At 34.9% G+C, this 23,581-nt stretch overlaps 1 protein-coding gene across 1 annotated transcript in view; it reads right to left on the reverse strand.

Moving 5' to 3' along the window:
* TRHDE (thyrotropin releasing hormone degrading enzyme) overlaps positions 1–23,581 on the reverse strand; it is a 405,975-nt gene that overhangs the window by 188,486 nt on the left and 193,908 nt on the right. The window contains exons 5-6 of the mRNA XM_059402447.1: positions 22,636–22,749; positions 2,240–2,377 (exon numbers count right to left, since the gene is read on the reverse strand). Of these exons, the coding sequence (XP_059258430.1) occupies positions 2,240–2,377; positions 22,636–22,749 (252 nt within the window). The remainder of the gene's footprint in view (positions 1–2,239; positions 2,378–22,635; positions 22,750–23,581) is intronic.

Below are 23,581 nucleotides of genomic sequence, written 5' to 3' on the forward strand. Positions count from 1 at the left end.
GATTCGATACAATCCGTATCAAAATTCCAATGGCTTTTTTCAGATATCTATATTTCTATATATCAAGAATATATATCGAGAGAGAGAGAGAGAAAGATCTCCATATCCTAAAGACCTCAAATAGCCAAAATAACCCTGAAAAAAAGAATTAAGCTGAAATAAACAAAGACTACATCACTAATCATCAGGGAAATGCATACCAAACCCACAATGAGATATTATTACATAACTGTTAGAATGGCTACTAACAAAAACGCAAGAGATGGGGGTACCTTGCTGGCTCAGTCAGTAGAGCATGCGAGTGACTCTTGCTCTTGCAATTGTGGATTCAAGCCCTATGCCTGAATTGCACTACTGGGTATTTATCCAAAGGATACAAACATAGTAATTTGAAGGGGCACCCCACCACAATATTGAGAGCAGCACTATCAATAATAGCTAAAATATGGAATAGAGCCCAGATGACTATCGACTGATGAATGGATAAAGAAGATGTGATATATAAATACAATGGAATATTACTCAGCCATCAAAAGGTATGAAATCTTGTCATTTGCAATCACGTGGATGGAACTAGAGGATATTATGCTAAGTGAAATAAGTTAGAGAAAGACACATACCATATGATTTTACTCATATGTGGAACTTAAGAAACAAAACAGATGAACATAGGGAAAGGGAAGGAAAAATAAGATGAAAATAGAGAAGGAGGCAAACCATAAAAGACACTGAAAACAAACTGAGGGTTGCTGGAGGGGAGGTGGTTGGGGGAAGAGGTAATTGGTGACGGGCATTAAGGAGGGCATTTGATGTAATAAGCGCTGAGGGTTATACGCAACTAATGAATCATTAAATTCTACCCCCAAAACTCATAAAAGTATGTACTAACTACACCACATTCAAATAAAGTGTTTTAAAAATATATAGTAAAAAAACCTCATTTATAAAAAATACATATTTTAAATTTTGATATTTTATATAAATATAATAACATATATTTTAAATATGATTCTATACTTCCACTTATTTTTCTAAAACATCAGAAACCCCTTTTTTTTTTTTTAAAGATTTTATTTATTTATTTGACAGAGAGAAATCACAAGTAGATGGAGAGGCAGGCAGAGAGAGAGGGAAGCAGGCTCCCTGCTGAGCAGAGAGCCCGATGCGGGACTCGATCCCAGGACCCTGAGATCATGACCTGAGCTGAAGGCAGCGGCTTAAACCACTGAGCCACCCAGGCGCCCCGGCATCAGAAACCCCTTTATAGCCAATGCAAAGATCCATGACTTGAAAAGATATTTTCTAACACAATTTATATCTTTACATAGTATAACATATAATATTAACTCATAGTCATTGAGATAGTCATTTCATGAGTACAAAACCAAAATCTAAATTAGTGTACCTTATTTCACCTCTAATTGTAAATAGGAATATATTAGGAAAAATGTTAGAAACAGTTTTAATCAATTAAAAACTTAATCAATAAAGTACATGGAAATCCCAGTAAATGCAATTCGATCTACGCCAAAGTTGAACGAGACTTTCACACTATTTTCACAATTCCCAAGTAGCTGTAAGTATTAAACAAAGAGATATACATATTTATGTTAAATCAGAACAACAAAGGGATAGAGACAGGAAAAATCTTAATCCACGTAACAATGGGGAAAAGTTCAGAGTGGGTCTTATTTCTGTGTCTCGTCATTGGTCCAAAATCTTTGTCAGTCAAAGTCTAGTCTTTAAAATTTCACTGATCATGATTACTATCCAAGAAAGATGTTTAATCTCCTAAATGTCCCTTAAATAATATTTATAAAATATATATGTCACTTCCTACATCCATTTGTACCAGCCAAGCAAAACAAGTTAAGTATTTAAGGGGCATTGATGACAAATAATCTGTCACTGTTTAGGTCAGCTCTCTTATTAATAATAATAAAAACTGACATTGACACAACACCATTTGTACAGCAATTTCATACCAAGGCTCCAAACATTTATTCATTAATACTTCCAACATTTCTATGCATTATTTGGCAAACATTCATCTCCATCTTGCTGATTTATAAAGCAAAAAGCCCTAACTCATAAAATGACATGAACCTTGTGACTCTATATTTTCTAACTCAGTCCATTTCTATCAGCAGGATGGAGAGACTATATCTCGCATGAAATAGCTGGGCCACCCTGGGATAGTGAAATATCCAGTTGGCGCTTGGGTCTTATCTATTCCCACCTTTTTATAGGCGATCCAGTCAAACACCCGGTCAATGTCTGTGGCCCGCAGCACTTCCTGTGATACTGGGTGGGAACTGGCCAAGCCGTCAAGCAGCATCACTTCATGCAGAACATCCGTCAGAAACCTCTGTTTTTCCTGCAATACAGTAGACGGGGCAATATCATAGGTGGTTCGTCATAACCATAACAGAATGAGTGTTACTTCTTTGACGATGCTTGTCAGTGGAGACTGAACTCCCAAGGAGAGCCCAGTAAATAAAATGCCTCTAAGTTACTCTGAAATGAAGGTGGTTGATTTGAGTGCAACACAAAACAAAATCAACGGGCTACAATGGGCCTTAAATAAACATAAAAACAGTGGACGGTGCTTTAACAGCGGTTAGAGCAAATTCAGACAGTGGGGACGTATGTGAAGCAGACTAAGCTTGTTTGTGTGTTCTACAGGATCTAGCCCACAGTTCCAGTGCCAAATAACCTTTTTCGGTAAGTTCAACATAGGAATAAGAACTAAATTTCCGGGTTCCAGTGCCATTTTGCTATTTATACCATTTATGGGTAGTACCACTCCAACACCTCATCCTCTCTCTCGCTAATCTGTCCACTTTTCCTCTGTCCTCCCCCCACATTATTTTCTCTCTAGTACACACACACACACACACCATTTATCTTCTTAAAGAACCTCAAGAGACCCCAACAAATAGCAAAAGGCAAATTGACATAAAACTCTAATATCTGTGGATATATATGTGACTTCAGGATAACGAACATAAAGTAGAGCTTAACAGGTATTAATGACCCATTACCATAAAGTTGTGAAAACAAAGGAAATCATCAGATGTCTATTCTGTGTGATGTTCAGACCTTTGTATTTGCTCTGATAAACGCTGATTTGTTAAGTTAGAAATAAACTGCAAAGAAAAAGCACTTTTCTGTCGTTTTGTTTTAAGAAGCCTGCTTTAAAGAAACAGCTAGGGTTTTGTTAACAAAAATGCTAGCAGCTCTTAGTCCTCTGGCCTCCTGCCTTCATTGAGGGAGGAAGGAGAGAGAAAAGAAGTTGCAAGAGATAAGGAGGGCTAAATAGCCCCTAGGTAGTTCAGACTGGAGGAGTATCATTACCGAGATTAAAGACTGCAACACTTAAATTGCTAGAGCTAATTTTGAGCTCACTCCTGCAGCCTTCTAGTTCTGAGCCAGCAGATAAACAGCGTGTTATTTCTGAGTGAGTTGTAATTTCAAGCTGGGAGTACACCAATCCTGGATTTTTACAAAAATGGAAATAGAGAATAAATATGCTAAAAAAGGAATAGTTAACTAGCCATTATATATGTGTGTTCTTTAAATCTGGCTTTAGAGAGGCATCTTACTTCATCACCATTTGTTCAATGATTTAGTATGTTTAATCAATAATTTAATTAGTTCTCCAGCCAACTGTATACTATCATGTTTATTTCTAATAGCATATTTTTATACTCTGTGGACTACAGATCTAATTTCTTCAGTCCTTTCTTGGTCTGAGAGTTTCACACCAATGGTCCCACTGAACTGGGACTGAACTGGTCCCAGGAGTCTGCTTCAGACCCTAAGAGCCCATGATGAGAAGTTCAAACTTAACAACAAATTGACAAATATGACATAAACTAATACTGTATTTCTTCTCAAATTAAGTTCCAAATTCAAGACAAATTAAGGAGAGTGAGATTGGACCTTGGAATTTAAAATTTTAATAAGGTCACCTGGGTGGCTTACTGGGTTAAAGCCTCTGCCTTTGGCTGAGGTCATGATCTCAGGGTCTTGGGATCAAGCCCCGGAATCAGGCTTCCTGTTGAGTGGGGAGCCTGCTTCCTCCTCTCTCCCTCTCTGCCTGCCTCTCTGCCTACTTGTGATCACTGTCTGTCAAATAAATAAATAAATAAATAAAATCTTTTTAAAAAATAAAATTTTAAGAATAAAAAGACAGATGGCTTAGATTAAGAGAATAAGAGAAAATTGTGTATTTCCAAAATACACATGTTAATGTTACTCTTAAGCAGGTATGCAATCTTGTTACTCATTCAATTTAAAATGCACATTACAACTATTTTATATTGAATTTAATGGGTAGGAACTTGGAATATATCATCATACTTCAACTTGATCAATGAACACTTTTATTTACACAAAATACAAATTAAAGATGTGGTTTTCATTCCAAAGGAAAAATAATATTTAATTCTTTAAATATTGCCCACTCCACTATGTAACTCAAACATCTGATTGAAACCACAGTGCAAACTGAACTTAAAATGCTATTTTATTCAAATCTTAATTTTTAATATTTAGCACCAATAAGTGTATATTGATCAATATGAAAATTTAGTGCATGTATCTTGGTTTGCTAACAATGTGATTTTTAAATGCTATAAAGTGAATGGCTAAGTAATTACAAAAGTGAAACTTAAATGTCTTAAAATGAAATTCTCTTGTTTAAGAAAATATAAGTTATACGTGATATGTTGCTTCATGCTTCTGAAGGAAAACAAAAACAAACCTTTGCCTCATCAGTAGAATTTCAAGAAACTGCTTAAATTTAGTAATGTTGAGTCATTAGCAAAAGATTCATTTTCTACATTTTTGGAGAAAATGACATTGTTTAATTGAGGGGGAAAAAAGGCATTAAAAGAGAAGAGGAAAAAAAGAAGAAAAGAAAAGCCTGGCAGAAGAACACTTACAAAATTCAGAAGAGAGAACACTTTAAATTAAGGAAGAAAAAAAGAAAATTCTAGCCAGAGGCAAACCCAATTTAGCAAAACTACAAAGAGTTTCCAGGAGGGAAGCTGCTAATTTTTAATAAAAACTGTGTCACTATAAAACTTAAAAAAAAAAAGAAAAATCTTAGCTTGTCCATCACCTGCTGGGGCCCTCCCCCACCTTCCTCCACAACTACAATAATAGTAACAGCAACAATTACAAAGTATTGATTAATTGCCTACTGTGAATCTGAGACCGAGAAAGTTTCAAAATAAAGTTGAAGATATCCTGGCTCTAATGTGAGGTAAGAGATCAAACAAAATAGTTGGATACAGTGAACAAAATAATGGTTTTCTCTCACACACTAGAAATGCCATAGGAAATCTGAAGGGGGGAGAAAATCTGTAAAATAGAATTATTTATACAAAGTTTAATGAAAGAAACAGAATTTGTTCTGATGCTTGAAGGAACTTTAAAGTTGTGTGTGTGTGTTTGTGTGTGTGTGTGTGTGTAATAATATATTTATGGTGCATATCTAACAGTTTTATTCTAGCTCATATTTTAAGGTCACCATGATAAGCTATTCTACCAGTTTCAAAAAGCAGCACAATAAGGTAAATGTGGAACTTTAAAATTTGTTTAAGTTTAATGTTAATAGTAAGAATAAATCCTACCACTCTAACATAGACCCTTCTTGGAGTTGTTGCATCTGTGTCTACATTTAAACTATTCAAATAATACATAATATATCATTCTGTATTGAACTATTTTTAAAAATAAATTATATTTGAATTTTTGGAGAATAGTGAAAAAACTTTTTAGCTAGGTAAAGAAAGTATGAATAAATTCGGAGTTGAGAATAACACATGGGAAAAAAAGAAAGGCTCCCTTATTTTTTTTTTAATTCGTTCATTTAACCAATATGTATTAAATTCCTCCTCTGTGCCAGATACTGTGCTGTGTCTGGGGAGGAAATATATGACAGAGACTTAGATCCTAACCGTAAAGAACTCAAAAGTGTAAGAGAAAGACCGATAAACAGCTAACTGTATTATAATATGATGGATGTTATAAAACACAAAGGATGAAATGATTAATTAGTTCAGAAAAGGCTTCACAGGGGAAGTGACATTAAAGCGGGTTGTTGAAGGATGAAGGGTTACTTAGATGAATGGGGGAAGCAGCTTTTTTAAAAGGGACAACTCCAGGCAGAGAAAACATGGGAGAAAAAAAAAAAAAAAACCTCCTCTGTGTGAGTCCTCAGTTACCAGGTGGAAGAGTCTGGTCCTAATAAATAGGCAGTAGCAGGCATAATGACATAATAAAAGTAATGTCGTAGGAAAATTAACTTATCTGTGGTATACAGGGAGGCGTGATGTATGCAGAGACGGGAGGCAGAAAGTGGCTGTTGTGCTCAGAGGGGAGGCGGCGATGATGTATTAGAACAAGGCGCTGGTGAAGGACCCCTGTACCTGAGAGATATTTTGAATGAAAAATCCACCAACACAGATACCTTGATGCCCTGGTCCTCTTAGTGGATGATGGAGAGAAAGTATTAAGAGATGACTTGACAGAATTTTTTTAAAGAGTTGGGGGGAAGCTCCTGAAAGAAATGGGAATCGTGGAAAAAAGTTTGCTTTGGAGGGCAAACTGAAGAAGACCACTTCTAGACATGGTGCTGGAAGGTGACAGTAAACATCTACAAAGCAACACGCTACAAGTACCTGGCGGAAAGAAAAGGCCAGCCTCCAAGGGGCATACACTAAACAACTTTTGGCAGTAAATTGTAGTCCGTTTAAAAATATAAATAAAATCTCAGAATCGAGTCTTTTTTATTATTTCTTATAATATTAACATTTCCTAGACTGGAGTCTAGTAATACATGTAAAGGGAGTTATTAAGAATTCTTACCGCAGTGTTAGACACACTTGACAAATTACTTTCCTTAACACTTCAAAATGGCTTCTGCCTGGACATGTCAGACTCTAATCCAGCCACAGGCTTGGGGGTGCACGGATGCGCATAGGAAAACAGGAGATACTACTGAAAGGTGGGGTGGGTGTCCCCAAGTTTCTACAAGAAGTCTGAGCCGTTTTAGTGAAGAACAATACAAGGCAGTCACTTTGACTCCGTCATCAGCAAAGAAAGAAAAATAAAACAGAGACTAATCTGAATCAAGATCAAAGAAAGTCAGATACATCAAACCGGACGAAGATGACAGCCAAGCCTCAGCCAGTTCAAGTTGTGGTGAGGTGTTCATAGGCATGAAAAGAGCAGAAAAAAAAAAAAAAAAACAATTCTCAGGGCAGCAGCGGGTTACATCAGAGCAGCCACGAGGACCCAATTTTCTAGGAGGATGGATGTGAACACAAATGGCTCTTTGGTATTCCTGGGAGAAAAGGCAGGCTCACGCCTGTGAAGTTGATGAAAGTGCCCTACAAGCCCAGGAAAGTATCTGCCATTCATGAGCTGTGTGACCTTGAGCAAGTTACTCAGTATTTTTAGACTTCACCTTCATTTGTAAACATAGGTGGTTGTGAAGATTAAATAAGAGAATTTGTTCTACAAATATTTATTGAGCACCTGCTATATCCCAGATGGTATGCCTGGTTCTGGAGATAAAAAAGATACAAAGACATGGACTCGACCTTCAAAGATTTTATAGTAGCAAAAGGAGAGATAACGATGAAAACAAATATTACAAAACCACCTGCTGTATATAAAAGTGGGAGTAGGTTCAGGAGACACTGTGCCTCCACACCTAAGGCTGAGATTTGTTCTGCCTGGGGGATGGCAGGAACAGCCTCTGACAGTGTTGAATCTTTAAGGACGATTTGAGTTTTCTAGACAGATACAACGGGAAAGGGCATTTGGAACAGACAGGATATCTTGGAAAAGTCATGAGATTTAATGGCTTGTTTGGGAGACTACCAAGTTTTGCGTGCCAGACGGCCGGGAGTAAAATGAGGTAAATGATTATCACATAGAGATAGAGAAGAACAGAATCATCAAGGATCCTCCACGGCAAGTGAGGAAGCTAGAATTAAGAAGTGACATCACCAGACCTACATTTAGAGAGATTATGAATGAACAGTGGAAAGTGGACTAGGATGCAGAGCAACCAGAAACAGAGGACAAAATTGTGTAATCGTGTGCGAAGAACACACAGTTATGGACATTATCTTTGTGCTCACAAGACACTGTAATAATTATTTATCTAAAATATAGTTCAACTTTGTGATGATCACTGGTGATCAGTAAGATATTTATTTTGGAATTCTAAGATGTATGAATTAAATGCAGATTTAGACATAAATACAGACAAAGACCCATATAGATACGTATGTAGATACATATACAGATAGCCAAATAGACACAAGTATTTCCTTTTTCAGTATTTTCATTTGTTTAAAGCAGTGTCTTATTGAAATATTTAATGTTCACAATGTCCTGTTGGATATAGATATAGGTACTTTTCTAATCCATGGAGCAAATCAGTAAGGATAGCTGACATTAAATATTTGAACAATGCAACCTTATTCTATACATGTTTATAGATTGCTTTGTACATGTGACATCCTTTAGAAGCTGGGGAAACAAACACAGCTGGGACCCAAGCAACTCCCATTATGATAAGGAGACAGGTACGTGTACAAATCGTTAGTGCCATCTGATGGGTGAAGCATTAGTAGCATAAATAAAGTACTATGGGAGTAGAGAATAGAGGGAAGGTTATGGGTAGAAATGCTTTCAGCGTCTATGACCGAGTCCATTCAATCTCAATTGATCTGTCAATACAAAGAAAAAAGACATAATATGTTATTTATGTTTTACCCCTCTGAAATCTATTCTACCATGAGATAAAGATCTTTAAGATTTCACAGCTTCAACAAAATGCCGCATAAAGCATTACTAATCTGAGCCCCTTTCTACGCAAGACTAGGACAAGTGATAGAGCTTTGTTTGCATAGTCCGGGTTTTTCAGTCTTGTTCTCTGCGACTTATTCAAACCATGACAAGGGTTAAAGTAGAGGAATATAATCAAGAATTCAAAAAAGAAAAGCAAATATATGGAGGAAAAATATTAATCAGGTTTTATTTATGTTAATATGGTATCTCTGTAACTCTGCAATTATTATCTTTGTAAACAAATAACACCATGCCATACTTGTAAAAATTAGAAATTATTTGGATTCCGAGTTTCCTAAAATATTAAAAGAATTTTACTCCGCAGTTTTATATTGTCGTCCTAGTTTTACAAAGTTCTAAAATGTCCAAAAGTATTTCAAATTTTATTCAGTTGAAAGTTAGCTAGATGTACTTATGAAATACTATGTCATTATTTAGCTGATTAGTTAACCTTTTATAGACAGCTAAATCATATGGATGGATGAAATAAAACTAAAGAGCTAGTGAAAATAAATGGTGCTTCCCTATAGCAATGTATCTTAAAAATTAGCATTTTAAAATCTCATGTTTAAAATACACATGCCCAAGATGTTAATAATCATTTTCATGGGCAGTTTGTTAAAGTGCTCCATCTATATTAAAATCAAACTTGTGTAAACACACATATATAGTAGCCATTGAAGAATAATTTTTAAAATATCACCATTAACGCCTACAATGAAACAAGCACTGTACTGAAAATTTTACTACTATATTTGTTTGCATAACCTTTAACAGAAAATGATACATAAACACAATAATCCAGGCAGATCTCTAGTGATATCCCATTATTCTGGGATTTCACACAAGCTTTACAGTAAGTAACTAAAATGAGTTCTATATGTTCTTATTTCTTTTAACTATCAACCACATCTCAACCCCTGCCAAGCCACAAATTTCTAAGATGCCTTATTCAATGCATAAACTAAAAAAGCAATTAGATTTCTATAAGCCTACCTCAGATGACTTTGTAAGCCTCTCGTAACCCCAAATAACCCCCTGTACAGTTTTCTATGGACGGCTATATTCTCAAACGTGACTAACACAGAGAAAGTGGGTTAAATTGTCTCTCCCATGACGATATCCTTCAGCCGTCTTGTTTTGTTTGTAACACACAAGTTAAATATGTCACGTCTCATACTATCTAAAATGTGGCACAGCTAAGAGGAAATACTAAGATGGAAAACAAAAAGTACTTCATTATATACATCTAAATCATGAACCTTCTACAGACTTACTCAAGAACCTGAAAAGTATAGTAGTATTGTATTCATAGGGCAGACGTTATCATCAATTAGTCACTCATGTTTTCATTAATTATGATAATCCTGGGTCTTATGGAACAATCATGAATGTGCTTCAAATAATGCCAATCACAGTAATAATTAAGAACAGGTTGTCTAATTACATAGCTCATTCTGATTCTAGCAGCCCAAAACATCACTGTGAATAATAACCATATGCCATAAGCTTTCATATAACCCTCTTAAAATGCTCATATCATTTAGCTTCCCTTTACTTTTTAGGGTTTCTTGACACCTTTCCCTCATTTTTCCTTCAAACATTTACCCAATGCGACTGCATATATTTGAAATATCAATCTCCTTTTTAAGTCAATGAATGAGTCCCTAATATAGGTACAAAAACTGTTATCATCTTTCGTAAGTGATCTATTGACCTTCATTTCATAATTTTTTGTTAACTTTTGACTGGAATTTTATTATTTAACACCTCATAGATGCTATACCTCAGGTTAAATGCTGAGAAATGAGGGTAAAAGAAAGTCTCTAACCTGGTGAAGCATATTGTTTAATAAGGGAGATATACTTCCTGTCCTTTGCTGGTTAACAGAACTAATTCCCGCTCTTCCACATGTCACTTCAGGATCTTTTCCAGAGACTTTAAGCTTCTGACAGAAAATAGCTTCTTCATCTTTTTCAATAATCCTATCTTGACTCTGGCAGTGAGAATCTTTTTCTCTATTTCTATGCTTAATTTTTTTGACAGGCTGATAAGGCATTTCAATGAAATCAAATTTGCCAATCTTCTTTGATAACCACACACTTGTTCCTCACATCCATCACAAGGACTCACTAATATTTTGCAGACACATTAGTAATAAGCAATGAAGGCACTACAGTATTTAACTGATAAAATATAATTCAGAATATTTTTAAATGCATTCTGACAAGCCATCTTAAACAAAATCAATTTCTGTTTAAATTCTTAAAGAAACTTTCTTATACCATTCGGTCTGGAAGAATTCCAAGGATAAGCTAATCAACTCCCTGAAGTTATTAACATAGATACCAAGTGGCTAATTCATTTTATGTTATTTTAATTTGTGAAATCAAAAATAATTCAAATGACCTTAATCTGTATTAAAATTCTTAGTAACTTGATGAATGAAATTTATTAGAACATTTTTTATACTTTAATATCAATATTTAGTGCTATACCTGGTCAATTCATCAAATAACCTAGACTAATAAAACTTTACATTTGTTGGGGCTCCTAGGGGGCTCAGTCAGTTAAGCATTCAACTCTTGGTTTCAGCTCAGGTCATGATCTGAGGGCGATAAGACTGAGTCTCACATCAGGCTCCACGTTCAGCACCATCTGCTTGAGATTCTCTCTCCCTCTCCCTCTGCCCCTCCTCCTGCTCTGTAAAATAAATAAATAAAGTAAAAAAATATATATACTTTACATTTGTTGCCAGATTACAGAAGTCTGTATTTTCAATAAAAACAAAAAGTACTATTTTTTTTTCAAATTTGAAAATTTAAACCCAAAACTCCAAAACATATACGGTACTTCTGGCCCAAAAAGTTAACCATTCAGAAGGAAGTTCCATATTTATTCCCAGCTCTCAAAGTAAGCTACCAGAATATTTATATGTTGATTGTAATATTAACAGAGAAAATTTTCAACATTCAGAATGCAAAATCTGGACTAGTAATTCATTTATAAAGTGCAAAAATATTAAAATATTAGCATTCTAGAATCATTCAGAAATAGAATAAGTGTACTCAATAGTGTCTTGTAAAGGCACTTTCTTTTTTCTTACTAATTTTTATGGCACTATTATTAATAATGAGTGATACTATTGTGATCCTCATTTTACAGGAAGTTCACTGGCTTGCTCAAGTTTGCCTAAGAACTGGGGACTGAACCTGGCCAGCTGGGTTCTAGAGTCCATGCTCTTAGCCACTGCACCAGAATTAGGAGAAATAATTAGGAGAAATAATAGGGCAACAGTTTGTATGTACTCCATTGGAAACCATTCTCAAACTCAACTAAGACCTAATGGACATCAAACGCTGCTTCTGGTATAACCAGAGAGATCAGTTATGGGCATGACCCAGACCCCCTGCTAGTTCAGCTAGCAGGGCCGACCTAGCACTGAGATGCTGTCAAAATCAAGAGTCTGTTTAATACACTCAGTAAGGATTGAGATGAACTTAGATGGGAATTCTGTTCTTGAGTCTAGTTACAGTCAGGAAAATCAGATTTATCATCTTTGCTTGATCATAGCAAATGTTGATCTGGTAGAGTGTCGTGCAGCCACTTTCTTCAGCCATTGAGATTGTGTGGCTAAGTTCCACAAAAGCTATAATGCAGATGTGAAGCAAATCACTCACTGCAAACATACTAGCACACAGGTATGCCTGCGTCTACTCGCAGGCTTCCTTGTGGCTGGCTTTGTTTTTGTTTTGTTTTGTTTCTGATTCTACACAGTTTATTTTTTTTTTCCTTCTTAAGAGTTTTATGTTAATTCCAGTTAACATACAGTTGTTATTTTAGCTTCAGGGATACAACCTAGTAATTGAACACTTCCAAACATCACTTCCTGCTCATCTCACGGGTGCACTACCTAATTCCCATCACCTGTTTCTCCCAACCCCGCCCTTACTCACCTCCCCTCTGGTAATTACTAATCTTTAATATGTGATTCAGAATATTCTCCACCGGAAGATAATTTTTGAACCTTAAAGGTAATACTATTACACTTAATTACATAAGAGTAACAATAATATTGGTGACAATGATCATAAAACCATTTTTTTTTGATTCTTGAAACTATCCTATGATAAAAAACAGCATGAATATTTTATACATATTTTGAAGATGAAGAAACAAGATCACACAATTAGGAAGCATCGAGGGTCAAAAATTTAGTCCATGGAATAGGTAGAAAAAAGGAATTGAACTTCGTTCTAGGAAACAGTAAAGTGACATTACTCTGATGAAAATTATTAAACTGGTAAAAGAGATCTGTGAGGATTTGATTTTCACACTTATCAGTGTGTTCCCCATCTCTGGCAGAGAAACTAGCAAAAAAAAAAAAAAATCGGTATCCAATAAATGTTTGTTAAATAGTGAAAAATTAGTCAATATAGATTGATCTCTGGAAATATTTTGTCAATTAAAGGCCCAAAAATGCCAACAAAATGCTTAGCATTTTGGAAAAATATTATTTTGTGGTGAGAAGCCAAATTATTTTCAGGCCTGGGAAGGGATATGGCTTATGAGCTCTCAAAAGAAGCCAAAAATTCCAAGAAAAGCTCCTTATGGCCTCAAAACCAAGGCAAAAGCTTTATTTAAAGAGCTTTCATTTTTAATTAGTCATCTTCAATAGTGTAGTATGTTTAAGATTCTTCAAATCGGACCAGTCATATGGGTAGTTAAGAAGAGAATGTAATTCATGCCAAATCTGCTCTGAAGGACCAACTGACCTAACCTTATCTTTAATCAGACAAGTTGGGAAATAAAGAGTATTTGAATAAAAATATCCTACCATATACCACCCCTACCACTACAATCAAGAGAAAACAAGTCTTCTGCATAAAGTACTTATCTTCCAAGCAAATCTGGGAAGTTTACAGAAAGAACAGGAATCAAAAGCAGAAATTAACGAAGCAGAAACATGCTCAAAATCTACAGGAAAAGAAATGGCTACTGTAACCAGATAAATTTGATGTATTAGTAGACAACATGTTTGAGCCATGTGATATAAACATGATCATTGGTGGCTAAATGTTCTACTGTTCCATTGTTTGACTAATCTTCTGAGACTAACTGTGCTAAATTTTATTTTCCCAATGTATCTACGAATATGAGCAGTCTGATGGAGGTGACAGACTGTGTTTTTGAGCTATTCTATAAACAAAGCTACTTCGGACAGAGGCTACTTCTAACAGAGGATGTATCCTGAACCTATCCATACCTACTAATGGAAACCACTACACCAAAGACAGAATACAGTATACACAAGGAACTAATACAGAGCAGTTCCAAGCTTATAATACCATGAGGTTTATTCCACAGAAATTAGCAAAACAAAGGCCTCATTTTAAGTGCTTGATAATTCTTTTACTTAATTAATAAAGAGAATAAATTAATTGTATTACTGAATGTAATGGCAAAAAAATAGCAGCAATCCATCAAAGTAGTTTACATAAAACCATTGAGCTGGTACATTGTTAACAGCACTCAAGAAAAGCATCGCTGGACTATATCTGGAGAGGAGAAAAAAATGATTAAAGGAATTAACTGGGCACAGGTGTATCTGAAGTAGGTAAAGGAAGCATTCCCACATATTTTAATTTTGTAAGACAAATATGACAGAAACATGACAAAAGACAGCACACCGATCATTATAAAGAATTCGATTTCATCAATCCGAGGGTGAGGTGAAAACCCAAAGATACAACCAGTTTCATATAAAGGGGCTTTCCTACATTTGCGAACGCAGATTCACAGAGGTTATTGAGCTCAGTGCCAAAACATGTTCTACCGCAAACCATCTTTTTGGAAATGCAGTTGAGGAGAACTGCCTGAGTGGTGAACTGTGTGGTGGTTTAGCCATTACAACACTCTTCAGACTGTTAGGAAAGATGGTAACAGGTGTACTCTCAAGACACCTAGCAGAATGTCTTACCCTATTTCACAGTGATGTTTAATGATGTTTGATGCTACACAGTAAATGCAACCTAAGTCTTCGCCATCACAAGTGTTAATGGTAGGGACACCTGGGTGGCACAGTCGGTTAAGCATCTGCCTTTGGCTCAGGTCATGATTTCAGCGTCCTGGATCAAGCCCCACGTTAGGTTCCTTGATTCGCAGGAGTCTGCGCCTCTCCCTCTCTTTATGCCACTCCCTAGCTTGTGCTCTCTCTCAAATAAATAAATAAAATCTTAAGAAAACAAAAATAAGTATTATAGGTATAACTGAGGCAAAATTTTCAACAACCTCAAACTATTTAATTACCCTTTGTGGGTTTTTGTTTTTGTTTTTGTTTGGCTTTATCTTCACAGGATAGCCTTTTACATTTTTTTTTTTTTTAATTCACATCACTTGAACTCACTACTTTCATTACTCACATTCTTGTCTGGTAACATTTCAACAGTGAAAGTAACCTTGATGAAAAGGGGGAGAAAAAAGTCCCATAAAGTGTTATGGACTGAAACAGTCACTCCTTGCTTAAAAATGAGTTGTGTTCTAATGTCTTTGAAAACATATAGCTGCCTGGTTAAGGATGATTAATAATTAGGAAATTAATAAATCAGCTTTTGGTTGTCCTCTTAGTCCTCCACCTTCAGTTTTGGTTGTACGTTGCAAAACAAAAATTTTTTTAGCATATCTGGGAAAAAGCTGAATGATATCAAACGTTGAACAATACTATATTATAGGGAGACAAACATTTTTACTAGCAGTGGTAAGAGATACAGATTAACAATGGCATAATCTGCTATCATAAATAATGTGTTCATGAACAAGGATGTCTAACAGAACATTTCATCATTTTGGTATAAATTTTTGACATTATCAATTTTTTGGTTTACAAAGCACTGTCTGACAAGTTTTAGTAAGTGGAAGGTATTCTGCTTACAAACTGCTCTTACTTGAAAAGGGAATGAATGGGTTGATTTTCCTTGCAATATTTCTAGATATGAAAAAGGATGGTCTTGCATTATTGTTGAGCTCCAGGTTCAGAAGGATTTTCTTCTTAGAAAGTTTCTAATCTTGTCAATTGATCAGTTGCTTTTGAAATTCCTATGGAAATGTAGAAACACCTTGACACCATGCAAACCTGAACATGGTCTTCAGAAGAGATACTTTATTCCAAAGGGAATGCTCATTTATCTTTTATCTCTAAGTTTAAAATATACAAAACCTGAAACACTTAGTGTCTTTCTGAAGAAAATGATTGCTTTAAAGAAAATTCATTCTTTAAGAACATACAGATTTCCATTTGCAGCTTTGTCTTAAATTTTAAAAATTCACATAGGAGAAAATGCGAGGTAATGTGACTAAGAAAACCTCCCAGATACACACCTGAACATACAAAAGGATAAATGAAAATATTTGAAAACTAAGGAATTATGATTATTTTTTTCTTTCCTCCCTAAAGATTGTACTTAATAAAAATTGGTCTTCTATTAGAAACAGTAAATGAAGCAGAGTTACATTTTCTGAAACTTATCACACATTGATAACAAGCTCTTCAAAAGCTTGCACTTCTCAAATAATTGTGAAGCCAACGTTTTGATTCTTATAAATAAGAATGACAAGTGTAAATAAAAGTATGAATGCACTGTCTTCAGTTGTAGTTTCATCCTCAAAAATGCATTTGTGACATAAAACTTCTAAAATTGTTAATGTAGTTTCACAATTAATAAATGACTGCTCAGCCTTTTTCATCCCTTTTGTGAAGAGATGCCCTTAACAGGGCTACTGGCCCATCATTAACATGTTTTGTAAAAAGCACAGAATTAGCCCTGAAATGAGAGAAAATGTAAACATAACTTTTTTATTATAGTAGCCTTAGTGAGAAGTATTGTCACATGTTAGTATAACTGGCCTAGTTCCTTTTTCACTGCTATTTCTGCTAGAGATTCTTTGTGTCTCTTCAACCAGCGATGGTTAGAACCCATGTCTCTGGCCTGCTTCCTAACACTGATGTGCTTTTTGGATGAGCCCAATTTGTACGCTCTTTGGTCTAACCCTCAGTGCACTGGGAACTCCTTCAATGTTTACTCAGATTTCAGATACGGCGGACGAGATTCTTTCCTTCAGGGGCATCGGCTACTTTCCTCACTACAGCTCTTACTTCCTCTGTGCACTTTGTTTCTTTGTTATAAACCTACTGTCCACCAATGCCCCAAACTGCTCTAATCACAAATGTTAAGGAAAAAGCAACTCTTCCTCCCAGAAAAGAGAGCTACAGCTCACCAGTTCCACTCCAATGAGGGAAAAAAAAAAAAACAAAACTATTTTCTATTCTTTAAATAAAAAAAATCTATGTCTTCATCAGAGAACTGGCTTGCAGAAAAGGGGAGGAGGGAAGAACAAAGGGAAAGCAGGAGATGAGGGCCATTTTGAAGGCTGTGGTCCCCCAAGAGACCCAAGTACACCCTCCTTCCTCCTTCTAGCCTTTTAATGTCAATGTCACCACTAAGCTACTGAAGAGGATCAAAAAGACCATAGCCCCATGGAACTAGTCATAAGAATCCTTTAAATTTTTCACATCCAATGTGTGTTAGTCATTTGAAAAAAAAATATCATTGACCAGTTGAAAACAATGGGGTCATCTAATTTACTGGCTTCTCGGGAGCAGAAAGAATATTATAATGTGGATTTTGATCATAATAGACAAATACAACTATATGAAAAATCATGAATTATATATACATACATTCATTTGGTATTCAGTATTTGTTAAGTAAGATTCTAAAATACATATTTAATTTCCAAGTGATCTATCTGTGACCCCATAGACCTACTGGGCAAATATACTTTGATACTGATGAAGTACAGACAATAACATCAATATACCAACTATTATTGAAACATCTATTAACTAATTTTAAAAAGAACGCAAAAGAATTTTTCCCTACAGACATTAAGTCAAGTATGGAATTGAGAAACAAAGACCTGAACCAGTAAAATATTAACCAAAACCAAGATGTTTTCTTTCTACCTTTCCGTTCCGCCCAACTCTGGTAGAGTGTATATTATTATCTGGAATGCTGAAACAGTTTATCTTTACATTTAAACTGGAAGAAACATTGAACTCAATCAACTCCTTTTCAGTTCATCAATGATTTTCTCAACTTCTTTTTGAGTAAAAATAAAATAATTTAAAAAGGAAAGATAATTTTATCGCAATGCCTGTTAACTTAGGCAGGCAATTTTTGTTGGAGCACATTAAAATGATACTAAGTCTAATGGCAGAATTCATTTTTACTATTTCAGCCCCATCCAGGACAGAGACAATTGAGAACACTTCTCAAGGTTTAGGGCAATACAATTTAAGATTATCTTAAGTATTTAGCATAATGAAATTTAGTTGCATGATTCTCCATTAGTAATTATCTTTATGCCCAGGTATGTGTCCTCATAAAAATTTAGGGAGAATTCCCAGTCTGCAGACTTTATCAGCATACAAAGTTATTGCCGTGTGCAGCTCCAGAGAATCCCAATTCATTTAACAAAGGAACATACACTCATGTTTAATAATTCTCATTATAGCAGCACGTCTTTATAATGCTGTATTCAGGAAACTAAAGGACATGCCTACAATATAGATACAAACTATAATGAAAACGTATGCTATCTACAGAGGAGATCTGATTTGGCCTGCATCAGCACTAGGCCTATAAAATAAGGAGTTCAAAGTAGCATTTTACCATGTATCCTTTTCTTGTACTAAAAGTCCTTTATCATAGTTTATTTCACATTAAAATGGTCAAGAATTATTGAAGAATAGTAACTATGTTGAGTGAGTCTTCCCTTTTTTCCCTCCCATTCCGGAGAACATAGTGAGACTTAATACAACTGCCATCACTATCATACTGTAACTTGATCCATCCAATAACATTGTCACTAACAGCCAACTCTGATGAAATAGCGTCAAGCAAAAGGACCACATGCCCCTGAAATGCATCCTTAGCCCTGAGCTGAAGAAGCTGCTTCTGATAATCTTGACACTTCTGTTTGATGAATGAAATATTATACAAGGCTTATGTTCCTACAGAAGAATCCACATTGCCAGTATAGATAAGAATTGATTTGGTGAGACTGAGTCCAGGTACAAGGATTATAAAAATTATTTTGTAATCTCTACATAATTGTTATAAATCTAGGGTGTCAAAACAGATGACTGGGCTTGGAAGTGTTAGGGCATCTATACATAAAATCAATGCCCCTTTCTAATGGAGCATTTATTTTCCAGGTACGTGATGCCGACTCACATTTGTATAGTGGCTCATACATTTCAAAGACCTTGCAAGTTATTTTATCTTCACAAAAATCCTGCGAGCGTGATAAGTCAGGACAATTGCCCCCATTTTTCAAATGATAAGAAACAGTCAGAGCAGTGAAACACCTTCCTGGAATCTGAATTTCTTCTTTCCAGTACATTCCTCGGACCTTCCGTCATAGCACCTGTAAAGGCCCATATCTATAAAATGGTAAACTTGATTAGTTTGTTGGGAACAAAACCATCTTAACAGCTTTTATTCCATGGAGTGTTTCTAATATAAAAACTGATTACTTCTGTATCAGCAACTGGCTCTAAACACACACACACACACACACACACACACACACACACACAATCTAAGACTTTACTAACTAATTAAGCAGACTAAGCAAATATACTGGCCTAAATCAGAACAAGGACTTCCTTGACAAGATTATGTAATTCAGGGCTTCTTTATTGCTATTCCATTGAAGGTACTTTGTCATAACAATCACCATAGCAAATTGAAATTGTACTTTAGGGCTCGAGACTGGGTATGTAAAAATGATAAAAGCACTGTTTTTGAGATTAGAGACAGAAGGGGTCAGCTTCTGGAATTCCTTTACTCCTGACACGAGTCTGACTTCTGATTTTTCTATTTTAGGCTAAGCTCTAGCGAAGCCCCAGCCCGGCACTCCTAGGTAAGCTTTTGCACATATCACAACGGTATGAGTTACTGCTGACGCAGCAGTTCTTTCTAGTATTTCTTCCACTCCTGCTGATGCCATTATGAAAAATAGTGCTGGCAGAGCCTGAAAGTTACTTAATAATCCTCTTATCTATGGGGCTAACTTACTCTAAAAATTTTGTTTGCAAAGAAGATATTAATGATATAGAGAGGAGCAATTTGTTTATAATTTTTTCTCATAGGTTTTTTGAATTTAGTACAATGAGGTATTCTAAATATAGCTACCAAAAAGCAAAAGCAATCAGAGATTAAAAAGTGTTTATAATCTTTACAATCTGAACATAAAGAGACATCATGATAAGACCTGTACCTCCTCTCACTGTTGCCTAATTAACTGTAATGGATTTTATTCTTCCATTTATTAGTTTAATAATAAGGTGAGCTTCCTATATCACTGTACTTATAACATCATTAATTCTCATTTCTTAATTATGAAATATGGATTTATAGGAAATAAAAATCTTATATCTTACCACCCCAGGGTTTTTATACTTTCAGTTCATGGTCTGTATTCTATTAAAAACAAAGTCCCAGGTGGGTTATTTATACTTTATGTTCATTTCCAATACATCTTATAAATATGTTCTCCAGAAGGCCTACATTTATAACTTAACTGATAAAAAATGATGAAAGAGCACAAAAAAATTATTCAGAGACAAAATCAGTATAAAGACATTGAGACTTGGGATATATTGCCATGCCAGAGCCAACAAAGGCTGTCAGTTTTCAGCCCATGTATAATTCTGTTGATTACTTTTTAATCCAAGATGTATTTTTCATAATGATGACTAGAAGGGGTTTTACAATAGATGGCTGAATGAACTTTAAAAAAAAAAAAAAAAAGCTTACCTATATGAGTAGCATGTCACTTGTATTTAGGTCATTTTTTTAATATTGAAACATAATGAAATTATAAATCAGTAATAATCCACAGCATAATGAAAATTAAATGAAAATTTTAAACAAAGTTGGTTAAAAGTCATGTAAAAATGAAAAGATATTTGAAGGAACTTGGGGAATATTTTCAATATCTTTAAACATTCTTGTTTTAAAATTTCACATTTGTTACAAGAATGCATTAAATAATTAATAGTATACAGTATTGGTGATTTTTCTTTAAAGTTCTTAAAAGGCATTTTCACTGCCATGATAAAGCAGCAAGATTTTTAGAATCATGTCATATATGCAGACGCACCTAGTTACAGAGGGTTAAATAAAAGTATCTCATTGTTTGAGGAGATGACCCATGTTGCTTTTACAAAATAAGGACAAAAAATCCATGAACATAATGAAAATATATCAAATGATATTACTATTGTCATGGTTCCTCTGTGAGATTTGTAAGATCACATTATTTTTATGCAGCAGAAGTTGGCTGAACTGATGATAAAGTAGTTATATCATGACTTACAGACCATATTTCACCTTGGTTTAACTCTTCAAAACATACTCATAATGACGATAGATAATTAGATAATCACTATTAATAATTTAAACATCAAAAAACAGCAATGTAAAATAAATATATGTTATTGTTTATGCTATATCGCAGGTGAAATATGAGCTTCTGGAAGCCAACAAATGTTAGTACTTGGCAACTTTTACACAGTATCACTTAAATTAAATTTAAAATTCAAGTTCCAAAACAACATACATCCCGGGTTTCATTTAATAATAACATAGTTACTTATTGATTAACAAAAGCATATATAAAATGAAAACTTATATTAAAAGACACATAAAAACCATGCCTTTCCTCCACTTTTTCTTTTAGGATGTTCTAGAACCATCATTGCTTAAAGGACAACAAATCCGACTTCAGGTTCAGACAGATATATTTTTGAGGCTTTTTTTTCTTAAAGGTTTTATTTATATATTTGACAGGGAGAGAGACACCAAGAGAGGAAACCTAAGGCGGGAGTAGGAGAGGGAGAAGCAGGGTTCCCATTAAGCAGGGATCCCAGTGTGGAGCTCAATCCCAAGACCCTGGGAACATGACCTGAGCCCAAGGCAGATGTTTAATGACTGAGCCACCCAGGCAACCCCAGACAGATTCTTAGAGTACAGGTATAATGTGCATAATTCCTAATGAAGTTAATGACATCTTACTAAGTTATTTGATCCTAAAGTATATCTACAACTATAATGTATTTTACAAATAAGCAAATATTAGTCACAATGAAGAAGTATTAAGGTCTCATTTTTATATATACTAAAATACTCTTCACACTTAAAATATTACTTATTAACTACTGTTACCTTTTCCATTTTAAAGAATTTTCCTTTGTTCTCAAATGTTACAATCTAAGATATTTCTATAAGAAAAGCTATACCATTTTGAAATCAACTTATAACCAATCAAACTCTATTCAGTTCTAATAAATAAAACAGAACTCTTTTGAAATACTTTTTGGAATTTAAGTTAAATTTAAATTTTGGTTACTTTTTCTTTATTGGACATGTGATTTTTCCAGAGGGTATTTTCAGTCACCTCTAACGACAATATAAGCTCTAATGATAATATAATGATAATATAAGCTCTAATGAAATATAAGCTTTATTGTGGAGACAGGAGGAATGAGGTAAGATACAAATATAAGCTCTAATGATAATATAATATAATGCTAATATAATATAATATAATGATTATATAAGATAATGATAATATAATATGAGACCAACCTTTTGCTAGGAAGTCCAAACAACTAAAAAAAAGTGCACCTACCATATTCCAGCCAGGGTAGAGGTAGTCTGTGCCAACAAATTCAAAGTAGTGAGCAAAACCTTCCTTCAGCCACACATCTTCCCACCATACTGGAGTCACAAGGTCACCAAACCACTGCAATTGAAAAATGAATGAGCATCAGATCAAATCAAATTTATCCCAGAATTATTTCATCTAAAATTAAATGTATTAAACTATGGCTATCATACTGGAATTCATGATCTTAAAATGTATTGTGGCAAGACTACTCATTTGTTCAATCACTTGGTGACATGAGTTTTTTGTTTTTGTTTTCAGGGAAGAACAAAAATATAATGACCAAGAATAAAAAAAGAGTATTTAACCTGGAGAAGAAAAAACTCAAGAGAAAAAACAAATGATAGCTATTTTCAAATATTTGGAGGTCTAATACACAGAAGACAAAGAGACTTGTGTCATGTGGCCCTACAAGGTACAAATAAGGACTAACGGATGGAAATCAGGGTTGGAAGATGTCTGCTGAAAATATAGGAGACCCTCTAATGGAATGAGATGGCCAAAGTTGGGAGAATACTGCCTCAAGTGGTGAGCTCTCATCACAGGAGGTATTGAAGCATTGCCTTCCAACAGCACAGACAACTCAAAGAAGACATGGGCTGGTTGAAGAAACTGAGGACTTTCAGTCTCTCTATGATAACAAGGGGCTGGATCAAAAAAATCTCTAAAATCCCTTCATGAAAAATAATGTCTTATTTTTATTTATTTATTTATAAATGAAGAGAGATAGAGAGAGAGAGAGAGAGAGAGAAAGCTAGTGGGGGAAGGAGCAAAGGGAGAAGGATACAGCAAATCTTATGCAGGCTCCATGCCCAGCCTGGTTCTGGACACAGGGCTTGCTCTCAAGACTCTAAGATCATGACCTGAGCTGAAACCAAGAGCTAGACGCTTAACTGACAGAGCCACCAAG

This window comes from Mustela nigripes, chromosome 6 (genome assembly GCF_022355385.1).
Source record: "Mustela nigripes isolate SB6536 chromosome 6, MUSNIG.SB6536, whole genome shotgun sequence".
Classification (NCBI taxonomy): domain Eukaryota; kingdom Metazoa; phylum Chordata; class Mammalia; order Carnivora; family Mustelidae; genus Mustela; species Mustela nigripes.